A 22,276-nucleotide genomic window follows, 5' to 3' on the forward strand; every position below is an offset into this window, starting at 1 on the left:
AAAACAATAATTCGTCACAGTTCACGACAGTTAGTGAACTTCTAACAAAATGTCAAGGCTTGACGTCACTGGCAGGCGTCAAATGTTAGTACTTACATTTGACGCAGGTATAGCGCTAAAGTAGTCCTATTTTGCATGATTTCGTCTGTGACTAGATGATGCCCGCGACTTCGTCCGCGTAGATTTAGGTTTTTTAAAAATCCCGTGGGAACTCTGTAATTTTCCGGGATAAAAATAGTAGCCTATGTCCTTTCCCGGGATGTAAGCTAACTCTGTACCAAATTTCATCAAAATCGGTTGAACTGTTGGGCCGTGAAAAGCTAGCAGACAGACGGACAGACACACTTTCGCATTTATAATATAGAGTAGGTATGGATGATTTTACACGTCACCATAGCTTAATATTTGACATATCGTCGATTCAGGATCAAACCGAGAGTTCCGTCACTCTAGTTCTGCCAGTGCTATCCCGCACTGGGTTGTCTCGAAAAGATAGGAGCAAAAAAACCGCCAACTATAAATGTACAAAGCAACACCAAAAGTTTGACCAACACCGTTTGAGGTGAGCTCGTGAGGCCGCGACTAATGAGTGGTCGTAACATAGAGCATTCGTTACAATCGCGGGAATTATGTTGCACGTGAGGCGGGCTCCGCTTTTACTGCCTTGCACGAAAGTTCTCGTGACTAATTTTTTTTTTTTTTAAAGCTATCTGCAATCAGTCATTGAATGGACTTTTATCAGATAGTTATGAGTGCATTCAAGGTTTTTTCAACAGTTAAAATTATCTTCATCATGATCAAGTCATCACCGGCCCCACTACTGAGTAGTCTCCTTTCAGTGCAGCCAAGTGCGGGTTGGAATTTTTTGACGATGTTTTCCTTCACCGTAAATCCGGTGAAGTAAACTAAATAAAAGTTAGAGGTGCGTGCCTGGGATCGAACCTCTGACCTCTAGAATAGGAGGCGGACGTCTTAACCACTAGGCTATCACGGCTCTAAGTGTAAACACAACACGAACACCGCGTTTTAAAGTAAAACTAACTGACATAACAGCAAATATTTCATTAGTACGAACTGGGCACAAACTCGGTAAATGCTCGGAGTCCCCGGGGAGATTAGTAACGCCGCTCTGACCACTGATGGACTCGTGAGTTACTTCCCACACATTATTTATACCTAATCTAGTCTGTAATGTCATACTTCTAAACACAGTTTATAATAGTCTTAACAAGTGTAAATAATGAAAAATCTGAAAACCGCAAAGTGGTTACATCACAAGAAAAAAATTAAAATCCATACTAATATTATAAATACGAAACTGTCTGCTAGCTTTTCACGGCCCATCCGTTCAACCGATTTTGATCAGAGGTACAGAGATAGCGTGCATCCCGGGGAAAGACATAGGCTACTCTTTATCCCGCAAAACCAACGAGTTCCCACGGAATTTTCAAAAACCGAAATCCACGTGGACGAAGTCGCGGGCATCATCTAGTCTAGTGTGTTAATAAACCAATACTGGTATATTCAACTTTCAAAGTAAGATTACTATACCAAGTTGGGTATCATATGAAAGGGCAGATTTTTATTCATTTTTATGTATAATATTTTTTTGATTTATCGTGCAAAATACGATTGTAATACGGAACCCTCTGTGCGTGAATCTGACTCACACTTGGTCGGTTTTTTTCCCTTTGAGGTACGGAACCCTGAAAAAACGGTTCAAGTTTTTCAGATTTAAAAACGTCAGTGTTAGAAAATGCTCAGTGTAGTTTCACGCTCACGACACACGACCACTAAAGAGAGAAAAATCTCACGTCAGGTACAATTTGGTGCTTTTACAATTTCTGCTCTCTGAAATAGTTTTTGAATCCCCGCAAAAACTCGGATGGTTAAGCTTTTGTAAATGAAGGTGTGACCTCGAGAGTCTGTCGTGAATACATCTCTTTACGGGGTGTTTTGAATATCATACTGTGAGTATTTATTTAAGTATGTTTATGGTTTAAGTTAGTACAACGTGAAATTTTACAGAGATATATAGTAAAAACCGGCCAAGTGAGGCTTCCGTACCACAGTCGTATTTTTTCGACATTTTGCACGATAATTCAAAAACTATGATGCATAAAAATAAATAAAAATCTGTTTTAGAATGTACAGGTGAAGACCTTTCATATGATACCCCACTTGATATAGTTATCTCACTTCGAAAGTTGAAAATACTAATTATTAGTTCATGACTACAATTTAATTTTTTTTTGTATGATCAAACTCTAAATTCACGGTTTTCAGATTTGTCCAAATGTCAGCTATAAGATCTACCTACCTGCCAAATTTCATGATTCTAGGTCAACGGGAAGTACCCTGTAGGTTTTTTGACAGACAGACAGACAACAAAGTGATCTATAAGGGTTCCGTTTTTCCTTTTCGAGGTACGGAACCCTAAAAATTAATTAAATTCCATACAGATACTATTATTAATTTTGCTCCTTATAGGGAATTTTGAAAAATCAAGATTTACTCTTAGTCTACATAATAAAGGAAACCCGCTGACAAACAGACGGACGGACCGACGAACAGCGGAGGCTTAGAGGGTCCTATTGGAACCATTCGTGCACGGAACCAAAAAAAACTAAGACAGATTATTTATCACCGCAAAATGTTTATTTATAGCAATTTAACTTCTGACATGAAATTTTGCTCGTTAATGGCGAATTTCGATATAGATAAGAGCTAAGAGCTTAAAGTTGAAAGTTTACCCCGCGGGATATAAGCAGGTAGGTACCTACTCGGTCTTGCGCTAATCTCTGGTATCTAATGGCGTGATAGCGATTGATACCGAAAACTTTGCCTATAACGTCGTAATTATAAAGTTACTAGCTGATACCCGCGACTTCACGTCAATCTGTTGCACCGTTGCGACGTGATTGAAGGATAAACCAACAAACAAACACACTTTCGCATTTATAATAAGGGTACTGATAAAGTTATGCCAATACATTTTAATCACTAGATACCCTACCTACCTACAGTGTGTTTGTTTGTTGGTTTGTCCTTCAATCACGTCGCAACGCAGCAACGGATCGATTTAGGTTTTCAACGCGTTTAACGCTGCGCGTGGCCCGCCACGCACTTGGCCGGTTTATTTTTATCTTTCTCGTATTGTTGTAGCTACAGTAGCAGTACCTACTGTAGTCTTCACCTGTACATTCTAAAACAGATTTTTATTTATTTTTATGCATCATAGTTTTTGAATTATCGTGCAAAATGTCGAAAAAATACGACTGTACTACGGAACCCTCATTGCGCGAGCCTGACTCGCACGTGGCCGGTTTTTTTATTAATAAAAACTTTTTCGTATTATTGTAGTGGTAGTGCTGTAGTAGCCAAAGTGTAAAGTGAACATTAAAGTTTGTTTTTCCGAGACACTAAGTTATTGGCATTTCAAGTCTCCGCGAGAGCGCGACATCAGTTTTCCATTAGCGGAGAGCGGAGAGAGACACCGACCCCTTCTTATACATAAAAGGATAAAGTTTATACGTCATGATAACACATGGACAGACAGGCAACACACAGAGAGAGACATCAACCCCTTCTTTATAACTACCCATATTATAAACTAGCTTATGCTCGCGACTTCATCCGCGTGAACTACACAAATTTCAAACCCCTTAAAATCCTTTCTTAGCGGATGCCTACGTTAGCCAAGTTTCAGCCCGATCCGTCCAGTAGTTTGAGGTGTGCGTTGATAGATCAGTCAGTCAGTCAGTCAGTCGCCTTTTTCTTTTATAGTGTGTTTGTTTGTTGGTTTATTGGTTTGTTGGTTTGTCCCTTCAATCACATCACAACGGAGCAACGGATTTTGATTTTTTGAAGGGGTATAATTAAAGACAGGAAACATAGGCTACTTTTTATCCCGGACAATCAAACAGTTCCTACAGCATTTTTAAAAACCTAAATCCAGGCGAACCAAGACGCGGGCATCAACTAGTACCTACATAAAAGAGTAAAGTTTGTCATGATAAGTTCGTTCTAACAGCTAAGTTAATCAAAGGCTTGCCTTTCAAAGATGTCCGAAATTGAAAGGCTCACAAAGATTTATATTAATTCATTTACTTAAATTTCATGTTCACCTTTGTAAAGATGAAATTGGAGTAAATGAATAATAAATAAACGGGATAAGTTAATAATTAATCTATCTGTAAACTGTGGATAAGTTACTTAGCGACGCAAACTCAAACTCGAATTTCTTTATTGCGAATCTGGGTAAGCAGAGGAGATGTTACAAAAACATAAAGGTACAACCAAATTTTGCCTATTAGCATGCAATATGTACCTAACAATATCACAAAGTCACAAAAAAAATTAAATAATAATTAAATAAATCTTAAATGTCAAAAATTAAAAGAAAATTAAAACTTTTCTAAAAGGTAATAACCCCTACCGGGAATCGAACCCGGGACATCCCACTAATAACACAACAGCACTTACCACTGTGCCAGGGAGGTCGTCAATATCATTGTATAGAATGTAAACCCAACCAACATGGGCATCCCGGAAAATCAAAGAATTCGCACGGGATTTTTATAAACTTAAATCCACAGGGACGAAGTTGGGAGCATCAGCTAGTCTAAATATAAAGCAAAAGCTGACTGACTGATTGATATATCAACGCACAGCTCAAACTACTGGACGGATCCGGCTGGGCATGCACATAATCCACACATAGAAAGGATTTTTGGAAATTCAACCCCTTCAGGGGGTAAAATAATAGATGTCTGAAATTTGTCGGACAAAGTCGCAAGCATAAGCTAGTCCGTATAAGATAAACGATCAGCTCATTGACTACTGACATCAGAATTAATCGCTCGATTAGTTTATCGATTGATAGACCCATTACTGAAGGCATCTGTTTCGAAGGCGTGGATCTCATATTAGGGGATCTCCCCGGGGAGCTCAGTCAGCGCTCGCCCCGGGCAGACTACGTGAGGGTCGGGTGATTGATCTCGGGCAGAGCAATAACTTTTATTGCAGAAATCATCACTTCCCAATTCTTGGGTAGGTTTCCTCTAGAGATTAAACTCAGCTGTTTTGTATAGAATACGTGACAATCAAAAAGCAATTACTGTTAAATCCTTACTGTTTAAGGTTCCGTGCCCAAAGGGTACCAACGGCACGACGGAACCCTTTTAATAAACCTATAATAACCTAATAATTAAACAGTACGTGTGCGAGTCCGACTCACGCTTCACCGGTTTTTTTTACTATATTGATCTGTATTCCTGCTTAAGTTTAATCTGAGCGGCTATTTTACATAAAAAATAAAAACCGACTTCGTTACATAAACACTAAAATATGAAAAATAATTTAATTTATTACCGAATATATTATGTATACAAGAGTTAATATAGTTCCATAATAATACTTTTTGGTGCCGGTGCCAATTGGCTTTAGCTGCGCGAATCGTCTAGACTTCATATTTTTATGGGACTCCACAATGGCACCTCATTGGCACCGACCCCAAAAAATATTATTATGGAACTATATTAACTCTTGTATACATAATATATTCGGTAATAAATTAAATTATTTTTCAATTTTTTGTGTTTATGTAACGAAGTCGGTTTTTATTTTTTTTGTAAAAATTTTTTATTTCACAATTTTTAGTGGCCCCATGGAATTATGCTATGACTGGTTAAAAATCTACTGTTTACTAAGCTATTACACTGATCGCGAGCAATTTACTCTTATCCGTTGAGGAGTTCCAGTATCTATCTTCGAAGATGTTCATCAGATCTTCACCAAATTGAAATGGGACCAACTTTGAAGTATACCCTTTCAAACAAAAAAAGAATTTTTAAAATCGGTCCAGGCGTTTTTGAGTAATCGGGGAACATACATAAAAAATAAAAAATAAAAATAAAAAGATTCCGACGAATTGAGAACCTCCTCCTTTTTTTGAAGTCGGTTAAAAATGATATGAATATCTACCTACTATCCTTACGGGCGGTTGCGCACTCACCCGACCCGAGTCCGTGAAAATACGTCCTTTTGTTTTGTATGGTAGCTTATAACATAATTATGTTATTATGATATTTTATATTTCCGTACTCAGTGACGCCCACGACTTCGTCCGCGTAGATTTATTATTTCCGCATTTTAACGGATTCGGATCGGATGAGTTCGTAATCACTGTTAGGTACTCTGTGATTTTAATTACTAGTTAAAAATATATATATTTGTGTTTAGGTTAAATCTTTCATCATCATCATCACTATCACTATCGACCGATACACCACAGCTGGACATAGGTCTCACGCCACGGTCTTGCGCCGCCGCCATCCACTTTGCATGTGCATAATTAATTGAAGTAGGAGGAACCTACTCCTATTAATTGATTCATTTATCAAACTTGAAAGCTCATAATATTATTTTACTCGACATTAGTGGCATTAGAATCAGAAATCGTTTCTCATTTCCTTTGTTCTATTAAGACATTTCACTTTAATCACACTAATTTATCTTGATTTATGTGTCTTGCAATTAAGTAGTTTGATATGTACACTAAATTACTTTTATAAATGTGATAGCCTAGTGGTTAAGACGTCGCGTCGGCCGCCTATTGGGGAGGTCGGAGGTTCGATCCCCGGCACGCAGTTCTAACTTATCGAAGTAATGAACGTTTTAAGCAATAAAATCCATTCTGATATAATAAATGCGAAAGTGTGTCTGTCTGTCTGTCTGCCTTTCTGTCTGTCTGCTAGCTTTTTACGGCCCATCCGTTCAACCGAATTTAATGAAATTTGATACAGAGATAGCTTGCATCCCGGGGAAGGACATAGGCTACTTTTTAAAAGGCCACTTTTTTGGCCCGGAAAACCAAAGAGTTCCCGCGAATTTTTTAAAAATCTATATCCACACGGATGAAGTCGCGGGCATCATCTAATATCGTATAAATATAGAAGAAGGAAACCGTCATGCCTGAGAGTTCTTCATAATGTTCTCAAAGGTATGTGTAGTCTGCCAACCTGCACTGGGGCAACGTGGTGGACTACGGCCTAAGCCCCATCTGCAATCCCCAATTACTTATTTTAAATCCTACCTTTCTTGAAAAGTAAACGGCTTTATAGAAGGAGACATTCGTCCCTGGAGGCAAAAACGAGTTCAACAAATCAAAGTATTTATGAGTATCTAGAACGTTAGACAAATACATGGTTTTTTGATGTTGGGCCAAAACTTGAATAATATATTGGGGAAAAATAAAACGTTGTAATATGTGGCTATACAATATTCGTAGCATAATTCGAATAAACTCGAAGAAATAATTTGAGAGGTCGGGGAGCAAAGTCCTCCTAAGGGCGCCTCCTGTGAGGCTCGGACCACGGCTTAGGATGACGTTTGGGATTGGTGGAGTCGTTGAACTACTGGTTAGTCCGCACGCCCCCGAGGCCGTGGCGATGGCGTGACGTTAGAAATCGGGGGCCTCGTTTTCGCCGGCGTAAAAAGGTTGACTTGTGTAGGCCCTACGAGATAGGGAGCGTTGTCGGTCATGATTTGGTCGTCGGGATCGTTAAGGACGTGCTTAGGGCGCCTTTTATCGGGGGGGGGGGGGGGGGGGGGTTTAGTCCCTGTGTAAAAGGATGAGTAAACGTGAGTAAAGACGGTTGGTCATACATGTTTAATGCCAATACATTTTCTTTTTCGATAAATTTTAGAAAAGCGGTATGAGATTTAGTCATCTTCTATTTTCTTTGTCGTTAGGTTAACCAATTGATGATGATGTAGTTGTACCTATTTCGGGATCTTATAAACGCCTTCGTAATAAAGCTTTCGACATTATTTCGACGTCATGTTGCCGTCAAATCCAACACGGAATAAACAATTTCCTTGTCACTAAGCGAAGGTTTCCGATGTCTCATTCATAAATCAGAAACGTCAATAAAAGCTTTACATGTTACATCACGTATTCACCTAAATTAATTTATCATGCAAATGTAAACCTACGCACTGAAAATCGGCGCAAGGTCGCCTGTCTATCGGTATTTTACAGGGTATACTTCGGAGAGTGTGCCGAAGAACTTTAAACTTTTTTAGGGTTCCGTTATCCGTACCACAAAAGGAAAAACGGAACCCTTATAGGATCACTTTGTTGTCTGTCTGTCTGTATGTCTGTCTGTCTGTCAAGAAACCTACAGGGTACTTCCCGTTGACCTATAATCATGAAATGGGGAAAAATCTGAAAACCGTGAATTTAGGGTTACATCACAAAAAAATTAAATTGTGGTCATGAACTAATAATTAGTATTTTCAATTATCAAAGTAACATAACTATATCAAGTGGGGTGTCATATGAAAGGTCTTCACCAGTACATTCTAAAACAGATTTTTATTTATTTTTATGTATCACAGTTTTTGAATTATCGTGAAAAAAAAACGAAAAAATACGACTGTATTTTTTCGTCATTTCGATAAAGAGGCAACATAGACACAAATAAAAAAATGCTATCGGCAAGGTGCGGTCTCGAGACGTCTTTACACCCTGCATCAATCCTCAGGGCGTCGATTTGCCATCGATTGCCCTCCGACTCGGGGGACCTCGCTCAGCGGATATATTGCCCTCAGCATCAAGAGTGACAAGTGACGAACGGGTGCTGAATTTGAACAGATGGCACCTTCTAGGCAAACGCGTACCATTTTAGGCCACATCATCACTTCCCATCAAGCGTGATCGTGGTCAAGGGTGTGCCTATAAAATAGAATAGAATAGAATGTTTTTTTATTCATGTAAACTTTTTAAAAGTGCTTATGAATAGTCAGGTAGTTTTAATTTACCACTGGTTCGGAATGCCGTTCCTACCGAGAAGAACCAGCAAGAAACTCGGCAGTTGCTCTTTTTAATTCTTAATTTTTCAATTTACAATGTTATTATACCGTACTATACAAGCCATTGCAGCCCCGTGCATTGCTGGAGCGAGTCAAATCCAAGCTTTTTTATCGTTTACATAGTCTGCGACTGTATAATATTATGCTTTTTTTAGGAGCATACTTTTAACACATTTTTTAAACTTGTGTAAAGGCAAGTCTAAAATTGCTTGTGGAATTTTATTATAAAATATTACACTCATTCCCACAAATGACTTTCGCACCTTCCAGAGGCGGAGCGCAGGAGTAGCTAGCTTATTTTTGTTTCTAGTTTGCCTATCATGGAGATCACTGATTTTTTGTAACTGTGAATGTTTTGTCGTACAAAAATTATATTATTGTATATATATTGGGAAGCTACTGTAAGAATACCTATTTCCTTAAATATCTCTCGTAGGGAATCGCGCGGTTTTAAATTATAAATTGCACGTATTGCCCTTTTTTGTAATACGAATATTTTCCCAATATCTGCCGCTTATTAGCCATGTCATCCATGACTATAGAAGTCATCTCCTCTCTCTAAGTAAGCATTGTCCTCGTGCTAGAAGTAGATAGGACTACTTCCGTACTACAGTCGTATTTTTGGACATTTTGCACGATAATTCAAAAACTATGATGCATAAAAATAAATAAAAATCTGTTAGAATGCACAGGTGAAGACCTTTCATATGATACCCCACTTGATATAGTTATCTTACTTCGAAAATTGAAAATACTAATTATTAGTTAGACCATAATTTAATTTTTTTGTGTGATGTAACCACAAATTCACGGTTTTTAGATTTTTTGCCAAATATCTGCCATAAGACCTACCTACCTGCCAAATTTCATGATTCTAACGCGACCAGGACGTGGAACGGGTAGTACCTTATAGGTTTCTTGACAGACAGACAGACACACAACAAAGTAATCCTATAAGGGTCCCGTGTTTCCTTTCGAGGTACGGAACCCTAAAAATTATAGATTAATTTTCATATAATCATGCCTCGAGCTATTCATCACAAAACAAAGGCGTCAAGGATTAAAGTTACAAAACGAATTATAAATTTTTGATAGAGATCCTCCGAAAATTGTACAGTTAATCCTCCCTGGGCGTTTTATTAGAAAATATTGCCGTCCAAAACTTTGTTAGGCTGTGTCTGCACAAGCAAGAGTATCGCAACGATAATTAAGAGCAAAATGGCTCAACGGTTAAGGACCGGACTGAATTCCGAAAGGTCACCGGTTCAAACCCCATCCGTTGCACTATTGTCGTACCGAGTCCTAGAACAAGCTTTTACACTTAGTTGGAGGGGAAAATTTAGTTAGTTAGAGTTGATTAACATGACTAATATTCTTCAAAAAAAATTATGTAGGTACATATTATCTTCGTGCAATATGAAAACTATAAACGTGCCTCCATATTATATTTGACAACCTCTCTGGCGAAGCAGTGGTGATCGCTAGGTATCGTCGGCAATAGTATCGCCTTATAAAAGGAAAAGGTGACTGACTGACTGACCGATCTATCAACGTACAGCTCAAACTACTGGACGGATCGGGCTGAAATTTGGCATGCATATAGCTTTTATGACGTAGGCATCCGCTAAGAAAGGTTTTTTGAAAAGTTCAACCCCTAAGAGGGTGAAATAGGGGTTTGAAATTTGTGTAGTCCACGCGGGCGAACTCGCAAGCATAAGCTAGTTGGTCTATAAGAGTTGTATCGAATTAGATGGCACAGCGAGACTATCGCCGCGTTTCTCTCGCCCGTGGAGATGGCGCCTTAGGCCCGAATACTTTCCTATTCAAATCGCGTGTTCGTCCCTCAATATTAGCCCGTCGTAAACATGAGGACGTGTTGGCTGAATTTCGTTAAGACGTCAACGGCTCGGTTTTATTAGGGCCGTTAATGTAATATTCTCCATAAGTCCATATCCTACCAAATAAGCGTAAAAGTCAGTTATACTACGGGTAATCTTATGGGTAGTTTGGTATCCGCTACCTATACTTTTTAGGGTTCCGTGCCCAAATATACAACAATCATAAAGTGTTCAATTGTAGGTACCTACCTAATTTGAATAAACGATTCGACTTTGAGTTTATACTAAGTATTTTTATTTTTTTAGAATAAAATATGTACGATGAAATACAAGAAAAAATACAACAGAAAACCTGTTTGAAATAAAAGTACCTATTTGCTGGTAAAACAGATTTCCAATCATCCTGGAGTAGGTATTGCCGTCGACTTGGCGAATGGTTCCCTGAGACCCGACACTGAGCAGGTAAACAACTTGCTTGGATCTCGTCCCTTTGTCGGCACTCGGTGGTAATGACAGGGCAGCGCGTGTCGTTGCTAGGCAACGGTAACTTAGACCTCCAGCTACCTTAAAGGTGAACGCACACTTATCCGAGCCGAACGCGTCGAACGAATCGAAGTTAAGGAGGCCTCGCACACATATCCGCACCAGAAAAATCGACCGCGCCGAAAGAATCGACTCAAATAAGAATCACTCATTTTTTATACACTGAAGAAATAGTACTGGCGCGTTGCTCTGTCGTACGCAACTGATAGAATGCGAGCGCATCGGTCGAGTCACCCGTATAAATCGCGCCGAACCTGATGACGTCATCCGAATGCGTCTGGGATATCTGGGATTTCTGGGGTTCTTGCAGATTCAGACGATTCGCAGCGGAGAAGTATGCGAGGTTTCATGAGATTTCATATACAGAATTCCAAAATTTGTTTCGTTCGACGCGTTCGGCTCGGATAAGTGTGCGCTCACCTTTATAATATACACGTAGCTAACTAAATAATTGAGGAATAAGAAGTAGCTTTGGAGTTAGAATTACATTGTATACATTTATCCGCTTATTTCTTAGTATCTTCAGGCAAAAATAATTACATCGATTAAGATGAAATACTAGCTGATGCCCGCGACTTCGTCCGTGTGGAATTAGGTTTTTTAAAAATACCTTGGGAACTCATTGATTTTCCGGGATAAAAAGTAGCCTATGTCCCTTTCCTGTGGCCCTACCGCGGTTGCTTGACAGCTACAATGTCACGATCGCAATCATCTCTAATTGGTTAATGCTCGCTCACTATTGGCCACAATGCATTGTTGCAACAAGAATCGCACAAATTCAGCCAATCAGAACAATTGAGATTGTAATAATGATTGATGCAGGTTTTAGACAATCGCCCTACTGGTCTTAAACTATACTCATGCAAAAAATCTTGTCGATCCGTTGCTCCGTTGCGACATGATTGAAGGACAAATCAACAAACAAACACACTTTCACAGTTATAATAGGGGTCGTGATAGGGGTAGTTATTTGCTTTAGCGTTGCATGAACACATCGTGAGGAAACCTGCATGTCTGAATAAACGTGCAAGTCTGCCACTCCCAATCCGCACTTGGCCAGTGCGGCTGACTATTACCTAAACCCTGCTTGTTCTGAGAGGAGATCTGTGCTCAGTAGTGGGCCTGGAGAATCAATATTTAAGTTGTGACATTTTCTGAAGTATAATGACACTAGCTTATGCTCGCGACTTCGTCCGCGTGGACTACACAAATTTCAAACCCCTATTTCACCCCCTTAGGGGTTGAATTTTCAAAAATCCTTTCTTAGCCTACGTCATTATAACTATCTGCATGCCAAGTTTCAGCCCGATCCGTCAAGTAGTTTGAGCTGTGCATTGATAGATCAGTCAGTCAGTCAGTCACCTTTTCCTGTTATATATTTAAGGGTTCAGTACACGAAGAGTGCCAACTATTGGTAAGACTCCGCTGTTCGTCAGTCCGTCCGTGCGTCCGTCTGTCTGTCAGCGAGCTGTATCTCGTAAACCATAATAGGTAGAGAATTGAAATTTTCACAGAAATAATAAAAATAATTTCACAGAAACAAGAAATAATAAAAAAAAATTAGTTTTTTTTTCTTTTCTAGCCATGTTAAATGACGAATATTCCCCTTTCCTATCCAACTAAGCGTCAAGCTTGTCCTAGGAGTAGGTACGACAATAGTGCAACGGGCGGGGTTTGAACCGTCGACTTTTCGGTTTTCAGTCCACTCCTTTACCGGTTGAGCTATTGGGGCTCAGTTATTTCTTTTACGGTACGGAACCCTTCGTGTGCGAGACCTACTCACCTTGACCGATTTTAAAAAAAAAAGTTCTCAAGAAGCTCGTTTCTCTTTCCCACAGATGGTATAGAGAGACAGCCGGTGGCGCGCTCCGGGAGATCCGTGAGGGCGAGGGTGGAGGGCGGTACAGCATGGCAGCTGACGCCCTGACGATTCGTCGAGCCGAGCTGGTGGATGACGGGCGCTGGGCGTGCAGAGCTGCCAACGCTCATGGGCACCTGACGCTGAGGCTGCATCTGTCGCTGAGGGCACATCTTACTGTCCACGCACAGCCTCACACACAGGTTCGTAAATATCCCAATATTCTTCTTCTTCAGGAAACACACAGAACACACACACACACACACACACACACACACACACACATACACATACACGCACGACACACTGCATGCTAATTGTTTAGACTTAAGTATTTATAGTTTTTGTTAACACAACTATTATGTTTGAGACTGAGGAGGAGGAGCGGGGACCCTGAGACACAGGTTTATCAAACTTACTTCAGGGTTCCCGACACTAAACTGTAAACCGACAATGGGGCCGATTCTCTAGTACACAACTAGTACACAATCTCTAAACTAAACTAAATTAACAGGTCTAAATCTAATGCTATCCTTTTCCGCAAGCAACATTATGAAAGGGATAGCAATAGATTTAGACGTGCCATTTTAGTTTAGTTTAGAGATTGTGTACAATGGAATTAGCCACATTGTTGTGATAAATAAATTTTCATTTCATTTTCATTTCATTTTCATTTCATTTTCATTTCATTTTCATTTCATTTTCATTTCATTTTCATTTCATTTTCATTTCATTTTCATTTCATTTTCATTTCATTTTCATTTCATTTTCATTTCATTTTCATTTCATTTTCATTTCATTTTCATTTCATTTTCATTTCATTTTCATTTCATTTTCATTTCATTTTCATTTCATTTTCATTTCATTTTCATTTCATTTTCATTTCATTTTCATTTCATTTTCATTTCATTTTCATTTCATTTTCATTTCATTTTCATTTCATTTTCATTTCATTTTCATTTCATTTTCATTTCATTTTCATTTCATTTTCATTTCATTTTCATTTCATTTTCATTTCATTTTCATTTCATTTTCATTTCATTTTCATTACATTTTCATTTCATTTTCATTTCATTTTCATTTCATTTTCATTTCATTTTCATTTCATTTTCATTTCATTTTCATTTCATTTTCATTTCATTTTCATTTCATTTTCATTTCATTTTCATTTCATTTTCATTTCATTTTCATTTCATTTCTTCGTCATGACTCATGACACTTTTGGCAGAGTGGTCGTGGTCATCACGAAGTGTCGTTTTTGGAGGCAGATGTTATATACGCCTCACGAGCATTCGCCACGTCTCCCTACTGGCCTGAAGTCTGGTACATTCGTGCACGGGACCGCCCACAGTCTTGGACGATCTAGGTTAGATCGTCCAAGCCCACAGTGGACCTAATTTTTTTTTTCTTTTCTTTTTTTTTTTTTTAAAGAATATTAGCCATGTTAAATGACTAATATTCCCCTTTCCTCTCCAACTAAGCGTCAGGCTTGTGCTAGGAGTAGGTACGACAATAGTGCAACGGGCGGGGTTTGAACCGTCGACCTTTCGGTTTTCAGTCCACTCCTTTACCGGTTGAGCTATTGAGGTCTCTAATTTGGTCGGTCCATCGCGTAGGTGACCGTCCTCGCCCTCTGGTACCTTCCACCTTGCCCTGCACTACAAGACGCTCAATGGAGTCACTCTCACGCTGGACATGACCGAAGAACTTTAGTATTCGACTCTGTACTAACGTCGAAAGACGTTGTTTAATGCCGAGTTCTTGGAGTATAGAGACGTTGTTTAATGCCGAGTTCTTGGAGTATAGAGACGTTGTTTAATGCCGAGTTCTTGGAGTATAGAGACGTTCTTTAATGCCGAGTTCTTGGAGTATAGAGACGTTGGTGCGAAATGTTAAATTAAGCGGATATTTCTGGAAAATTGGGAAATTCGATTAAGGAGTGAAGAAGCGAATCGGGTCCAAAAGCCCCTTAATTATTCCAAATAAATCCGTCGGCCGTACGGGTCTGTTTACCTGTCGCCTATTTAAACGTGCGGTGTTACCCGCTCTGATTATGTCAGCCTGACCAGTCAGTTGAAATATGACAGACGTGTTTTAAATTTTAATGAGGGCCTGTGCTGAGGGATGAATACTACTGATCCTTCCTGGATACAGCGTCCAGATTTTCTAAGTTTGTTTTAGTTAAAGGCGTAAATGTTAAAGACTAGCTTATTCCCGCGACTTCGTCCACGTGGACTATAAATTTCAAACCCCTGTTTTACCCCCTTACGGCGGTTACGCACTCTTGCTATCATAAATGCATAATATGCATATATGAAAAAAAAAAAAAAACCGACTTCGATACACAAACACTAAAAATTGAAAAATAATTTAATTTATTACCGAATATATTATGTATACAAGAGTTAATATAGTTCCATAATAATACTTTTTGGTGCCGGTGCCAATTAGCTTTAGCTGCGCGAATCGTCTAGACTTCATATTTTTATGAGACTCCACAATGGCACCTCATTGGCACCGACCCCAAAAAATATTATTATGGAACTATACATACTCTCTTGTATACATAATAATATATTCGGTAATAAATTAAATTATTTTTCAATTTTTAGTGTTTGTGTATCGAAGTCGGTTTTTATTTTTTTTGTAAAAAAAATTTATTTCACTATTTTTAGTGGCCCCATGGAATTATGCTATGACTGGTTAAAAATCTACTGTTTACTAAGCTATTACACTGATCGCGAGCAATTTACTCTTATCCGTTGAGGAGTTCCAGTATCTATCTTCGAAGATGTTCATCAGATCTTCACCAAATTTAAATGGGACCAACTTTGAAGTATACCCTTTCAAACAAAAAAAGAATTTTCAAAATCGGTCCAGGCGTCTTTGAGTAATCGGGGAACATACATAAAAAATAAAAATAAATAAAAAAGATTCCGACGAATTGAGAACCTCCTCCTTTTTTTGAAGTCGGTTAAAAATAAGTTCCTTTTTGTTTTGTATGGGAGTTTATGACATTATGTCGTAGATAATCGCTGTTATTCTCACGGATTACAAATAAATGAATAAAAAATAATAATAGATAGAACTAGCATGACGGAAGCGCAGTGTGTAATCGCCGTTAGGGCAAGCATTTTCAAAAATCCTTGCTTAGCGGATGTCTGTGTCGTATAACTATCTGCATTCTGCATGCCAAATTTCAGCCAGATGCGTCCAGTAAGTAGTTTGAGCTGTGCGTTGATAGAGCAGTCAGTTAGTCAGTCAGTCAGCTTTTTCTTTTATACAGATTTTACTTGCTGTAGTACTCCATACTAGACCAAGCTAGAGTCTGACGTTTGTTATGCTTTCCACTGTCACAAGCGCATTAAAATTTTATCAAAAACACACTCAATGCTATTTATTCTACCACAATTGGTTCCACTGCGATAATACCATTCCAATACATTATATCAAAATATTTCCACTGGAAATGCCGAATTATTACAATAATTAATTATTATTAGGTCACTCTATTTTGATCTCCGGTTTGACGCAGATTTTATCGTTATTTCAACAGCGAACTTAGTATGAGATTTTACATCTCACCAAAACGTTGATATAATTCGAGCATCGAAATACGTCAGCATTAAAGTAAAATGGATACAGGCGTTCTATAAACTAAATTTAGAGTATCTGCATCTTTTTCTTTTTAATACTGCTAAAAAAGGAAGGTAACGAGTTTTACATTAAAAGAGTTTTTAGTGCACTCTACTTTAAACAATAGGCTCACAACTGGTGCCTAAAATCACGAGGTTTGACAGTTTAAAATTACATAAGGTTTGTCTGTCGTTTTCTTATTACATTGGTAAGAAAAAGATGCGAATTCCCTAAAGTTTAGTTGCACTCAGAAGCAGTACCAGTAACTGCCTTGATTTAAATATTATCAAGTTCATCCATACATCAACAGCCAGCGCTCCAAGCGGAAACATTGCAAAATTGAAATTGGTGCTACTGAATTTTTCACTTTAAAAAAAACTTGAAATCATGGATCGAAAAGTCCATTTCATCTTGAGGGTTTTGTATTTCGTCGTCCGTATTCTATCAACGCAGTCAACGTTGGTGATGTCATGTGAGATCTCATACTAAGCACGCGACTCTCATCAGCGTGAATGCAGCCTGACACGTTTTATGTTTTTATTCATCAAACTTATTGGATTTGTTTTGTTTTTCATCACAAACAAAATATTTCCGTATTTTGTTCGGTTTACTTTTTATTGTTTTTCATCTTACGTAAAGTTTTATTTTGTTGGCTCGCATACGTTTATTTGATTTCAATGTTGTTTTTGATATATTTTTCGTTTATCACGTTCAAATTATTTCGTATTCTGTGGTTTGATTTTTTATTGTTATTTGTTTGATGATACTGCATAAATAGTCTTTATTTTCACAAAATACACTTCATTCTATTTCATGTTTTGAACCATTTAAATTACGTAACAGGCACTGGTCAAATTATTTATCGTTCGTAGGATCATTCCGAACCAGTGATGAATTATTTAACGATGTAAAAGTTTATTTGAATAAAAATATATTCTACTAGCTGACGCCCGTGACTTTGTCCGCGTGGATTTAGGTTTTTAAAAATCTAACAATCTAAAGAAACTCTTTGATTTTCCCGGATAAAAAAGTAGAATATGTCCTTCCCAGGGATTCAAGCTATCTCTGTACCAAATTTCGTTAAAATCAGTCGAACGGATGGGCCGTGGAAAGCTAGCAGATAGACAGACAGAAACACTTTCGCATTTATAATATTACTGGCTTATGCTCGCGACTTCGTCCGCGTGGACTACAAAATTTCAAAACCCTATTTCACCCCCTTAGGAGTTGAATTTTCAAAAATCCTTTCTTAGCGGATGCCTACGTCATAATAAGTAGGTAGTTTTAAGTATAATGCAACGAAATGTTGGAATAACCTTCCTCCACCTTATAGAAACCTTCAGACTTCTGGCGCTTTTAAAGTAAAATTCAAAAAACATCTTTTAAATATTCAAAAGTTACAGATTTAGTCAAAATTTATTTAATTTATTTATCTTACCAAACTTTACTTTCTCATCCACACCTTGCGAGCTATTTTATTTTATTTTATTTTTTCTTTATTATACTTACAAAAAAAAAAACTATCGTACAATTTTGCTATTCTTACAATTTACAACATCTATTTCAATGTATTATTTCTTATTTCTTCTTTTATGTCCTATATCACTATAAATTTAAAAACTGTAAACACTTTTCATTTTATTTATCCATTTACTCGCCAACTTTATGTATTCTATGCCACTGACGTTTAGGTAATATTTAAAAGGCGGTCACTGAAAATCAGCGTTGGGGCAACTGGTACCTCAGATATTTGCTCTAGAGGTTTGTGTCTGAGGGGCCCGACGTCTCAACACAAGCTGAGTGGCCTACCTGTTCGAGGTGTTGCACTGCTGTACAGGACGATATTGCCTACACCATGTACCACCTATATACCTCGAATAAACATTATTCTATTCTATTCTATTCTATTCTAATAGCTATCTGCATGCCAAATTTCAGCCCGATCCGTCCAGTAGTTTGAGCTGTGCGTTGATAGATCAGTCAGTCAGTCAGTCAGTCATTCAGTCAGTCAGTCAGTCAGTCACCTTTTCCTTTTATATATAAAAGAAGATTAGTATAGAAGTCTGGATTCTATTCTACGCCTATTGTCTCACCTATATTTGTATCTTCTCTGTTATAATTTAATAAATAAAACAATAATTTATTTTAACGGAATAATTAACATAATTAAATCGAAGTGAAATCATTTCATAACGAATGACACTAAAGCATTAAAAAAACCAATAAAGCGTGATTAATAGACGCAATTTAATATAACTTGTGAAATATACGTTTATCAAATAATGCGATAATGGCCAATTAACCATTATTACCATCATCGGTATAATTCAGCGGCGCGCAAATGAATTTCCGATACACAAGCTGCTTTAATGTGTTTTGCATCACTAACCACTGACGCGTAGCGCGGCAAAAATAAACTTTATCACTAAATCACAGGGCATAGACGGTACACCGAACCTTATAGCTTTCTCAATTAAAAACAGCAAAGTTATGCTACCAACAGTGGGCTAGTGGGTGGCAAGCGCCAAGTAGGGCAACCGGCCGGAGCCTCTCTCTTACAGAAGCCTCGCGCTCCAACTCAAATAGAAAAAGTCATTAGGAGGTAGGTACTTCATTCCTTTTCATCAGCCTGTATGCGTCCACTGCTGGGCATAAGTCTTTCCAAGAGTGCCACCAAATACAGTCTTCTACCTTCCTCATCCACCCTCTTTCCGCGACCTTCTTCAGGTCATAAGTCTAACGGGCTGGAGGTTGTCCTACACTACACTGCGCATACTGGTACATGGTACACGGTCTCCACTCCAGGACACGTCTGTCCCATTGACCGTCGGTTCTGCGATAGACATGACTGATAATCATCATGGTTGATAATTATGATAAATAGGTCACGTTACTTACTATACCGAAGGTCTTACTCTATCAGCCTTATTGTTTTCGTTAAAACTTTACCCAAATAAGATCGGGCAAACTTTATCTAACTAGGCACCCCTGTATCTAAAACTTTGTGCAAACATCGTCGGGTCCGAGTTGGGTCAATCCCAAAATGTTTAGGGCACACATACACTCACATTTAAAGTGGGTCAGCTCTGAGCGAATATAAAACCAAAGAAAGAAAGAATCTGCATGCTTAGTATGAGATTTTATTATTTCTAGTTAGTAGAGTTTCTTACGGCTCTTTTCACTAGAATCTTCATTTCGAACCGGCAGTACTCACAGACGCACAGTACGTGCAGACAGAGCTAACGCCCCGCACACCCACACAGTCTCCGCGCTAACCCAGTGCGGGCAAGCGAGAGTGAGGTGCGGGTGTGTGGGGCGGGTATGAACCCGGAATGCCATCTCGACCTGTCCCGGACTATAACATAAAAGACACTACATGAAATAAATAAATTTTGAGTTAGATTTTTTACATTTTACGTCTCAGCAAAACGTTGATAGAATTAGAGCTTCGAAACACTTCAACTTTTAAGTGAAATGGACCGTAACAGCCTTGTTTTAAAGTTCAACTTTGCCCATACATTTACAGCCAGTGTTCCAAGCGGAAAATTTAAGAGAAAATTGAAAAAAACTACTGTTAGAAAAGACATATTCTTCAATTAATGACTACCTTGTAGAGAAGTTTTAGTTTTATTTTAATTTTTGACATTTGTAATACTATTATTTAAATTTGTATTTTTTTTGTGACTAAGTATTTAATGTGACTAATTTTATCAAAATTCTGTACACGTTGTTAGGTATAAAATAACATATTGCATGCTAATAGGCAGAATTTGGCTGTACCTTTTTGTTTTTCTAACATCTCCACTGTTTACCCATATTCGCAATAAAGAAATTTAAATTGAATTGAAATGAATTGTTGCGAAATTAAAATAGGTGGTAACGAATTTTTTACTCTAAATCGAGGGTGTTTAAGTCAATTTTACTTTGACGTTATTTCGTTTCAACTCTCGAAAATTATAAACGTCGGTGAGATCTTGTACTAAGCACATTGATTGTTTAAGATGGAACAGGCTGATGTGGCCACTTTGACCCGGGATCCTGAATTCTTACTTACCTTTACGAAATTGTTTTGAGATTGTGTTCCTAACAAAATTCAGTTGTCTGTCTGTAAAAATCTTAAGAAGTTGTTTGGCTTTTCTAGTTTCTAGCCCAATTTTCTCGGTTCTCTCATCTTTGTTAGAAAGATGTAGATTTTCTTCAGATTGTCTTGAGTTTGTTTGGTTTAAAAAGGGAAAAATTCAATTTTGCACACTACAGTTTTGTTATTTCCACTGATAAATAAACTCGCTTGAATTCAATTCAAAATGATTTAAGTAAGTAATCCTCAATTTTCATATCCCGCATGGGTATAGTTAAAGATGTGGAGATGTGTGATAGGCTACTTTTTATCCCAAAAAACAAAGAGTTCCTACGGGATTTTTAAAATCTCAGTCCGCACGGATGAATTCGCAGGCATCAGCTGCTAGCTAGTACAAATATTATCTAAATATATAAAAGGAAAAGGTGACTGACTGACTAATCTAGCAACGCACAGCTCAAACTATTGGACGGATCGGGCTGAAATTTGTCATGCAGATAGCTTTTACGACGTAACCATCCACTAAGAAAGGATTTTCGAAAATTCAACCCCTAAGAGGGTGAAATAGGGGTTTGAAATTTATGTAGTCCACGCGGACGAAGTCGCGAGCATAAGGTAGTGTAGGGATTTTTTTAAATCGTCTTTTTAACTTGACTATTTTTTAATGCAGGTAGTAAACAGTGGAGGTACAGCCGTCATCAACTGCAGCTGGGCTGGCTGGCCCTCCCCCCGTCTGGAGTGGCTCCACAACGGGGTGCCAGTGGCAGCAGGAGTGGGAGGCGGCAGAGTGCGCGTGCAGACCAACGGGGAACAGCTCGTGATAGCGTCGGTGCACAGAGCTGATAAGGGGGTGTACCAGTGCGTGGCGAGGAGTGACAGGGACTCCGCGCAAGCCAGTGCCGAGCTCAGGTTAGGAGGTGAGGGTAACTTGCTTCACAACGGAGTACCAGTGGCAACAGGAGTGATATTTTGTGAGAAAGGCAAACCCAAGGCATCGTCAAGGTCGTAATTGAAATTCCACGGACATGTACGCTGAGATTTGCCTTGATTTCTGATTCGACCCGTTAGGATACGGAATGCCCTTCTGGCATCAGTTTACCCCTCCATGTCTAATATGGGTACCGTTAAGTCAAGAGTGAATAGGCATCTTCTGCGAATGCATCATCACTTTCCAACAGGTCTGATTGCAGCTTATCCATAAATTAAAAAAACTGCCTCTAATTCAAGAATCTTAAAGTACTCCATTTTGTTTTTGAGTCAGATACCGCGCCCGAACTCCAGTACACGTTCATCGAGCAAGTCCTCCGTCCAGGGCAGGTCGTGACCCTCAAGTGCTCTGCCGCCGGCTCGCCACCCCCACACTTCACATGGCTGCTCGATGGACAACCGCTCAACACTATGGCTAGAGGTCACAGGTACGATGGGGTCAGAACTTTTTCAGAAATA

The 22,276-nt window shown here is 38.6% G+C and overlaps 1 protein-coding gene across 5 annotated transcripts in view; it reads left to right on the plus strand.

Moving 5' to 3' along the window:
- The window catches only part of LOC117988976 (cell adhesion molecule Dscam2-like), a 64,445-nt gene that overhangs the window by 12,490 nt on the left and 29,679 nt on the right, over positions 1-22,276 (plus strand). For all 5 annotated transcript variants that reach the window (XR_011237897.1, XM_034976275.2, XM_069505193.1 and 2 more), the window contains exons 3-5: positions 13,097-13,319; positions 21,501-21,747; positions 22,092-22,245. Coding sequence is in view for 4 of the 5 variants with exons in the window: in XM_034976275.2 (XP_034832166.2) it covers positions 13,097-13,319; positions 21,501-21,747; positions 22,092-22,245 (624 nt within the window). In the remaining variant the exon portion in view is untranslated. The remainder of the gene's footprint in view (positions 1-13,096; positions 13,320-21,500; positions 21,748-22,091; positions 22,246-22,276) is intronic.

The sequence above is a fragment of the Maniola hyperantus genome, chromosome 2, assembly GCF_902806685.2.
Source record: "Maniola hyperantus chromosome 2, iAphHyp1.2, whole genome shotgun sequence".
Lineage (NCBI taxonomy): Eukaryota > Metazoa > Arthropoda > Insecta > Lepidoptera > Nymphalidae > Maniola > Maniola hyperantus.